Source organism: Chrysochloris asiatica, unplaced genomic scaffold (assembly GCF_000296735.1).
Source record: "Chrysochloris asiatica unplaced genomic scaffold, ChrAsi1.0 scaffold00090, whole genome shotgun sequence".
In the NCBI taxonomy this organism is placed as follows: Eukaryota; Metazoa; Chordata; class Mammalia; order Afrosoricida; family Chrysochloridae; genus Chrysochloris; species Chrysochloris asiatica.
The window spans coordinates 3,563,915-3,572,811 of NW_006408608.1; the positions used below are offsets into that span (position 1 = coordinate 3,563,915).

Below are 8,897 nucleotides of genomic sequence, written 5' to 3' on the forward strand. Positions count from 1 at the left end.
ATCAAGGGCATCAGCCAGAGAACAGTGAGATTAAATTTTGTACTTGGGTCTGACTCATATCCTAAATCATGTTCTTTACAGTCTACCCAAGTCTAGCATGAGGGCCTCCTGGGAAGCTGAGGAGTGTTGCAAGAGGCTAGGAGCCTAGGCACCTGAGTTGACCTTGATAGCACTTCTGACATTCACAGTTACGGACCTGACTTGAGGTTCTAACTATGAGGAAGGTCTCTTGGAGGAAGGTTTCTTGGAGGAAATTTCAGCCCCAACTTGATGATCAGAGATCACAAAGAACTGTCCTTTGAGTTCAAAGGGGACTCTATGGGTAGTCTTGGGTTCTCTCGAGGTGGGAGAAAGTTGCCTTGTACTCCCTGTGTCTGTCCTCCCAAGTCTGTCCTACAGGGCCATCCATGCCTAAGACCAACACGAAACTGGAGGGTCTCTTTGGATTAATCCCACTGCCTTGGCCCTGAGCTGCCTGTTTGCCCACTGATAAGCCAGAACACACTTTAGGGGTTTGAGGTGGGCAGGCAGGAGGATGATCAAGGATTCAGGACCACAGCCAGTCTGGCTTCTGATGCCCCCTGAGTGAGAGAGATTGAGAGCTCGAGGTCTAGGTCCAACTCTACTCTAGGCAAGTCACACACATTCTCTCTGTGGTCCTCAGTTTCCCCACTGACAGTCAAGGGCCCTTCCAGTGAGGACATGCTGGGATCATCTAGCAGGGCCTATATGAGGAGAGTCCTAGAGACAGACCGAGTTAAGGAAGGGCCTTCCAGAAAGTAGACACAAGGCTGTAGCCCAAAGGGAACTGCCTCGGGTCATGGGCTCCAAACTAGGCCTTCCCCTACCCTTCCATCCAGAACCAGGGCCAAGTAGCCCCATCCAATAGTTATTACCATCCATATATGACTCTTAAAAGGAAGAATTAAATTAATTAAACATTTCATTCCTCAGCCACAGTGGCCATGTTTCAAGCGCTTAGCAGCACGTGTGGTTCCGCGGCTACCATATGATATTGCACACAGAAGGAACAACCCCTCCCCACAGAAGGTCCTCATGGGCACCGTGACCTTAGAGTAGAGGACCTCAGACAGGGGCAAGTTTGACTGTCATGACAAGGGCATGCTCCTGGCGTCTGTTAGTAGAGGCCAGGCTTAACGTCTCACAACGCTCAGCCAGTCAGCCTCCACAACAGAGAATTACTTAGCCTCAATGTCAGTGGTGATGAGGCTGAGAATCTGCATTAGGAGTCTCTGCCAGGAGCCCACAATAAGGAGTGGGACCCAGAACCCATTCCAAACCCCGAGACTGTCCAAAAAGAAGGATTTCAGCTAAAGGTCCCAGAATGAAAAAGAAGAATCTCTCTTCCATCCTGGGGGACCACCCTGCATAGCTACTAACACCCCAACTTCCTTTCCCAAGGGCTTAATGGACACTTTGACCAGGACTTGGCTGATAACATCTCTCAGGCCCCTCCCAGGTGAGATGACATCATCACCCAGCCTCATCTCTGAGTCAGCTGTCCTGAGTTAATGAGAGCCACTTGCAGCAGCAGCTCCGCCTACCCTGCCTGCCCCACTCAGAAGCCCCGTTGGGGAACAGAAAGGAGAGCAGAGCAGGCAGGTGAGACCCACAAACAAAAGATGAAGCATTAGGGACCAAATCATGCTTTCTTTACCCAGTTGGTGTATGTGTATGTGAGGGGAGGTGGGGGGCAGAGGAAAGCCCTTTGTTGTGAGGGGGTTATCATGTGCACTATGGTATATTTAACAGCATCTCTGGCCTCTACCCACTAAATACCAGTAGAACCCCTACTTGTTGCAACATTCAAAATGCCCTGGAAAAGAGGAGGAGGTTATGTGCTGTGGAGTCAATTTCAACTCGTAGTGACCCTGTACAGGATTTCTGGGGCTGTAAATCTTTACGGGAGCAGAAAGCCTCATCTTTCTCCTGTGGAACTACTGGTAGTTTCGAACTGCTGACCTTGAAGTTAGCAAGCCAATTTGTAACCACTGAGCTACCAGAGCTCCTTGCCCTGGAGAGGAGAGGGGAGGAATCGCCCCTGGTTGAAAATCATTGCTCGTTGGCAATGGTATTGATTCGAATCTTCTGTGATATTAGAAATATGCTTTTGTTTTTAGCTGTTGCCAAGCCTTTTCCAACTCGCGACGATCCCTTGTGTTAGAGCAGTATTGTGCTCCACTGTAACTGGTGTGGTATTGTAGGATAAACACTGGACTACTAACTGCTAGGTGGGCAGTTCAAACCCACCAGCTGCTCTTGGAAACCCTGTGCAATGTTACTATGAGTCGGTACCAACTCAATGGCACAACAGCGACAATCTTTACGGAAGCATACCGCCAGACCATCCTTACATAGTGTTGCTGGGCACGTATGAACTATCAACCTTTAGGTTAGCAATGGAGCACAAACTGCTTGTGCCACCCAGAGACTATGGAAATATTCTGCTGGCATAAAAACAAAATGGCAAAGAACATGGGTGAGTTGTGGGGTGGGGGTTGGGGGCAAGATCTAGTCTGTCCTTGGGCAGGGAGTAGCTCTCCTCTGGAACCCCAGATGACCCCCAAGGAGCAGGAAGCAGGCTCTCACCATGTCCGGGAAGAAGGCTTCTGCGTAGGAATCCTTCAGAACAAAGAGTTGGGGTATGTCGATGATGTCATGTTCCGTCAGGCCTAGCTCCCGCTTTAGCACCTCGCGGTTCCAGTCGATGCATTTCTGAGGACAGAAGGACAGGCAGCCGGAGCCCACCGGACAGACAAGGAAGACACCTACTGTGCTCTAGATCTGTGCAGAGCCCTCTGCCCCCACTAGCTCTTTTGGTCGTCACACCAACCTTGTGCCATAGGCACCATTACTAGGTCTTCATGGGGGAAACTGAGGCTCAAGGGAACTGCCCAGGGACACAGAGCTAGAAATGCGGAGTTGGATTTGAATCTGGATAATTTTGGATCCCAAAAGCCCTTGTCACTATACTCCACTGTCCCAGACAAAGGCACAGTATGGTTGATGCTCCTGGTTCATCTCAGCAGTCTAGGAAAGGGACTGGAGGACACTCTGCCCATTTACTGAGCACCCAGGCTTTGAACTAGGAACACAAGCATAGCCTTGTGGCAAGCTTTCCTGATACCCCTGTTCACCCTTCTCTTCAGAAGGCCCTCAATGACTCCCTCACCCATCCCCTAAACACGGATCTCTAATCATGAGAATGCAGTTCTGATTCCATGGGAATCAGCCACTCCCCGGAACTGCACCAGCGTCTCTTTCATCAATCTAGGAGGTCCTGAGGGCATTCTGGGTCTCTTCCATCAGACCCATAAATCCCCCCAGTTTTCCAGAAGCCTACAACCAAGTCTCCTCAGCCCTGTAGTTTCTGGGCCTGCTTCTCTGCGTCCCAACCCTCACCTGTACATAAAGACTGTCATTCCGGAGACGTTTATCCTCTAGCATCTCATCAATGCTTCTATTCTTCTTATATTTCAACCCTGTAAGAGAATCAAAGAGATTACAAGAGTCAGGGAGGACTGCCCAGGGCCATCATGGGTTTAGGGCTGTATAGGACTCCTAGTGTGGAGCTGCAGGATCAACACTGGACTTCACAACACAAGGTCAACAGTTCAAACCCACCAGTTGCTCCTCAGAAACTCTATACACTATGAATCAAAACCAACTCAACAGCACTTAACAACAACAAAACCAGAAACAGTAAATACGGTAAACAGTAGACTGTGAACCATAAGGTTCAAGTGGTCCAAGCCCACCAGCCACTCTGCAGGAGAAACATGAGGTTTTCTGTTCCTGCAAAGATTTTAAAAGCCTCAGAAACCCTATACAGGGTCGCTATGAGTCAGAACCAACTCAATGGCACTTAACAACAACATTAATCCAGACCAGGATTTTCCTCCCACCTGTGTCAAGGTCTGAAGCGGGAGGAAGAAAGCCAGAAGCTGGGAACCTTTATGGGAACAGCCTGTGGTTACTAGAAAAACCTGGTAATGGATCAAAGACCTCCCCCACCATATTGGAAAGGGACTGATCCTACAGTGTGCTTATCCTACAAAGCCACCGCGCTTTCCTAATAATTATTGATGTTAAGTGCCGTCAAGTCCTTTCCAACTCAGAGCAACCCTGTATAGGTGAATTTGAACCACCGACCTTTCGGTTCAAATGGACCTTGCTGTCCAGTGCTTATCCTACAGCGCCACACCAGAACGCCCCTAATAATTACAGTACAGCCATTACTAAATGCTCTGGGCACCGTAATCAATCTTCAATTTATCTTGAATCATTAATTTAACATTAATTTTATGAAAAGAGATAAGACGTGGGTGGTGGGGAGATCAGACAGGGACAAGAACAAGAAAGTAGGTGGCACAAACGGGGCAAACCCAACCAGAGCATTCATTTCTTCCTGATTCTTTCTTCTCCTGGGGTGTGGCTCACCAGCCCTTGCAGTGTTCTTGGAGATTCCCATTCCCGATCCTAGAAAGGTAAAGCTTAGCTCCCACGTGAGGGCCTTAGGAGTCAGCAATGACTGGTCCATCGGGCGGAGGGTCCACAGAATGAAGACTTAAGTGCCTAGGCTGCGAAGAAGTGAGTGAATAGGGTCCAAACACTCACCATCGAACTGGGCCGCCTGCCCGAAGCCCTCCTCTCTCTTCTCCTGGAACAGCTTGAGGCAGGCGCTAGGGCTAGCCAGGAGCAACCGGAAACCCTGGCACAGAGGGAGGGAGAATCGGCTCAGGGGCAGGCTCCCCCTAGACGAAGGAGACCCCAAGCTCAGGAAAGGTCTGAGCTCAGAAGCCAGGCCATTAATGGGGTTCCCCATGCCCAATCACATGTCTGCAACTCCCCCAGTTCTCCAGGCTGGCTCATACCTTTCCTATGTGCTCTTCTCCCTGCTCAAGTGCCCTTCCTCACCCTGACCACCAGGGAACTCCAGTTTCTCCCTTCAAGACCAGTTTAGGGGTCTCCTTCACTGGCAGAGGGGACAACTCCTTTGCATCTGGCTTAGCTGCACCCTGTATCTGCCTCTGTCGGAGTTCTTACCACACTGGGCTGTAATCTCCTGCTCATGGGAAGACCTGCCTAGCAGGCCACAGTCCAGTGGTCAGTATGAGACCCACTGTCTCGGTTTGAATCCTATTCTGCCACCTACAGGCTATGTGACCTCTAATGAGTTCATTGTTCTGAGCCTTAGTTTCCTCATCTGTAAAATGGGAACAATGATAACAGTTTCTACCAAATGGGCTAATAAATTAAAACGTGTGGTACATGGTTGTTGTTGTTATGTGCTATGGAGTTGGTTCTGACTCATAGCGACCCTGTACAGGGTTTCTGAGGCTGTAAATCTTTACGGGAGCAGAAAGCCTCATCTTTCTCCTGCAGAACAGCTGGTAGTTTTGAACTGCTGACTTTGCGGTTCGCAGCCCGATTCATAACCACTACGCTACCAGAGCTCCTTTGATTCAGTAAATTATCATCAGGACTATTCGTGGCTCTTGGTTGAGGGGTTTAAGTCTGGAAAATGTCTAGTCCAGCAGCATGGTTTCAACGCTGCCCTGATCCTAAGCAAACTCTAGACACAGGGTTGAGTTGTTTCCAGGTGACTTTGACCTGTCCTGGCCCATCAGGTTGGGCAGGAGCAGAGGTGGCTCAGCCAGGAGGGGTGGGGGACGCACCTTTTGGTCAGCGGTGGGTACAAAGCTCAGGAACTCATCCACGTGGCCCACAGAGAGCCAGTCCGAATAAAGCTCCACAGGCGCCTGGACTTGCTGGGCCTGCAGGAAGTTGCGGACCACCTTGTTCATCCGCCTCCCCGGAGACCTGGTCAGGGAGGAGAGCACAGGCTGTCAATACATGGCTGCTGCGGGCTGGGACCAAGCAGGCACTTTGTGTGCATCGCCACCCAAGCCTCATGACTACTCTCTTTTGTCCCCATTTCCCAGATGGGGAAGCTGAGGCTCAGAGAGCCAAAGTGACTTAGCCTGGATCACAGTGCCCTGGTTCCAATCCCAGCAGTTCCAAACCCAAGTCAAGTCTGGGGGTGTGGTGGGAAAACTCCCCAGGAGGAGATGGGGATGGCACACCACAGGTCAGGTGTCACGGGACTATTCAAGACAGGGGGTTGCAGGTTATGTTCCCCACGTACAGCCTCCAGGTGCTCCTAGAAGCATGTTCTGACCATTATCTCAGAACATCCTGGAAGCTCCTTTTGCCAAAGGGAAACAAGACCCTCATTTCACCTCCCAGGATTCAGAGAGGTTGCCACACAGCCTTTTGCTCAAAAGGTGAGCTAGCCTTCCTCTCCCTCAATCCAATGTTTCCCAAAATGTAGCATCTGGAGCCAATTCTGACAGGGGCTGGTGCTCATTTAAACTGAAGGCTCCTAGGTGCAAACAACCTCCACATCTCAAGGTCTTTCAGGGTGTGGCTCAGGAAGCTTCTTCATTTGGGGGCGTTTACCACCCCCACCTCCAAATCTGCATTTTGTCAAACATCTCAGTTGATTCTTGCCCAGGCAAAGTTTGAGAACCATGGTGAACAGAGTGAGGGTGGAACATCGGCTCTCCTCCCAGCCAGTTTCTGAAGAGAGGGTTGGGCATCTTCAAACCCCTGCTCAGCAGAGGGAAGGGCTGGCATGGAAAGATGGAGGGGACACCGAGAGCAGGAAATAAGAGGGCAGGGACTGGAGTCCCTGAACTGTGGGAGAAGATATTATAAACAGCCACCTGGGCATGCAGGGGACCCTGTGACACCCCATGTCACAGAGGAGGCAGTCGAGGCCTGGACCATTAAATGGTAACTCATCAAAAATCAGAATAACTTCTAATACTCGGCTCTGCCCACTGTTTCCTGCACATGTAGCTACTTACAATCACACAAATGTGTACTATCTATATAAGAGGCATTTGAGAGCAGGGATTCCAATACATTTTACGAAATAAGGGTTTACATTTTTTGCTCTTAGTTGTCTGCTTAAGAATCTATCACAAGCATGATTTATCGAAAAGTACAGAATCCAGCCCCTGGCCAGTTGGCAGCTCCCTCACCTGTATCATCCCAGTGACCTCTCCCTTTCTCACTTGTTCCCTTGCAGTCTACTCAGAGGGAGGGTTTTTAATATGATGTTAAGTCATGCCCTTCCTCGAGTCAAATCCCCCAAATCACTCTCAGCTCATCCACAGTAATAGTGAAGTCTTTACAAGGACCTACCTAGCCCTGTGTGGTCAACCCACCTCCTGTCTCTCTCCACTCCATTGGCTAGGCTGTAGCCATGTTGGCCTTCTGCTGTCTCTTGAACACATCAGACACTCTCTTGCCCCAGGACCTTTGCACCTGCTGTTTTGGCTACCTGAAATCATTCCCCATGCCCCATACCCTCATGACTCACTCCCTCATCTCCTTCAGATTTAATTAAAATGTTACCTTTCCTCTCTAGATCTATTTTTCTCGATAGAACTTGGTACCACCTGTATGCTGCCCACTTGACATCTTATCTGTCTTTTTATTGTCTGGTATCTCACGAGATCCTAAGCTCCACACAAGCGGATATTTTCTCAGTGTTCGTCAGTATTCTATCCAGTCTCTCACACATAAGAACTGACAATAAATCAATATATTAATGCTTTTGAGCAGCCATGTAACCCAAGGGAGGGGCAGGGCTTCAAAAAGTTCATGAAAAAATTCTATTGTCTTTTCATTCCATTTTTATATGAACTTTTTGAAGCCCTCCCCCCATAGTTTATGGTTTATGTAAAATAGAATATTCTATAGACAAAAACTAGAAGGAGAGAGGTCCCACAGTAATAAATGAAAATGCTGATTTGGTTTTTAGGAATGGGATCAGGAGACAGATTTTTCTTGTATTTCTTATTATTTCAGTAGGAGGGGGCTTCAAAAAGTTCATGGGAAAATTTTATTGTGGCTCCACTCAGTTTTTCCAGTAACTTCTTGAAGCCCGCTGATACATTCTTGTTGTTAAGTTCCATTGAATCAGTTCTAATTCATAGCACCTCTGTAGAGGGTTAGTGGGTTTGACCCAATAACCTTGTGGTTAGCAATCTAGTGCTTACCCTTCAGCATCACACCAGAATTCCCAAGCACAGTATTGTTTTTGTTGTTGTTGTTTTTAAATTTAAATAGACAGCGAAATGATGGGAAGGAAAGATTGTTGATAAGTGCCATCAAGTGGATTCCAACTCATAGAGACTCTAATAGGGCTCCCTGGTGAGTTTGAACCGCTGACCTTGAGGTCCAAACCGACCTTGCTGTCAATGTTTATCCTACAGTGGAAAGTTGTTGTTGTTGTTGTGATGTGCCGTGGAGTCGATTCCGACCCATAGCGACCCTGTACAGGGTTTCCGAGGCTGTAAATCTTTACGGGAGCAGAAAGCCTCATCTTTCTCCCGCGGAACAGCTGGTAGTTTTGAACTGCTGACCCTGAGGTTCGCAGCCTGATTCGTAACCACAGTGGAGAGTTAGGCCTCAGAAAAATAAATTAGTCATGAATAGAAAGTAACAGGAATCAGGAACAATAAGGTTGGGGAAAGGGTAGAATCCCCCTTAGTATGCTCTCCTAGACTCAGGAGGATGGACAAAATGATTTGTTGTTTTGTTGTTAAGTGTCATAGACTGGGTTCCCACCCATTGCGACCCTGTGTAGGGTTTCCCTCTTGGGAAGTAGCCGGCCTAGTCTGAGTCATAATCAAAATTGCCACCAGGGGGCAGAATTGCTCAAAGCAGTTTTCAATGGTAGGAGCAGAGTATGGGAAACCTAGGATAGCAGCACATAGTAGTTACAAGTCAGACTGCTAACCTCAAGGTCAACAGTTCGAAACTACCAGTGGTTCCATGGGAGAAAGATGAGGCTTTCTGCT

At 48.7% G+C, this 8,897-nt stretch overlaps 1 protein-coding gene across 1 annotated transcript in view; it reads right to left on the reverse strand.

Moving 5' to 3' along the window:
* PADI1 (peptidyl arginine deiminase, type I) overlaps positions 1-8,897 on the reverse strand; it is a 40,813-nt gene that overhangs the window by 954 nt on the left and 30,962 nt on the right. Inside the window, exons 12-15 of the mRNA XM_006866339.1 lie at positions 5,700-5,844; positions 4,639-4,732; positions 3,424-3,503; positions 2,611-2,736 (exon numbers count right to left, since the gene is read on the reverse strand). Coding sequence (XP_006866401.1) covers positions 2,611-2,736; positions 3,424-3,503; positions 4,639-4,732; positions 5,700-5,844 — 445 coding nt within the window. The remainder of the gene's footprint in view (positions 1-2,610; positions 2,737-3,423; positions 3,504-4,638; positions 4,733-5,699; positions 5,845-8,897) is intronic.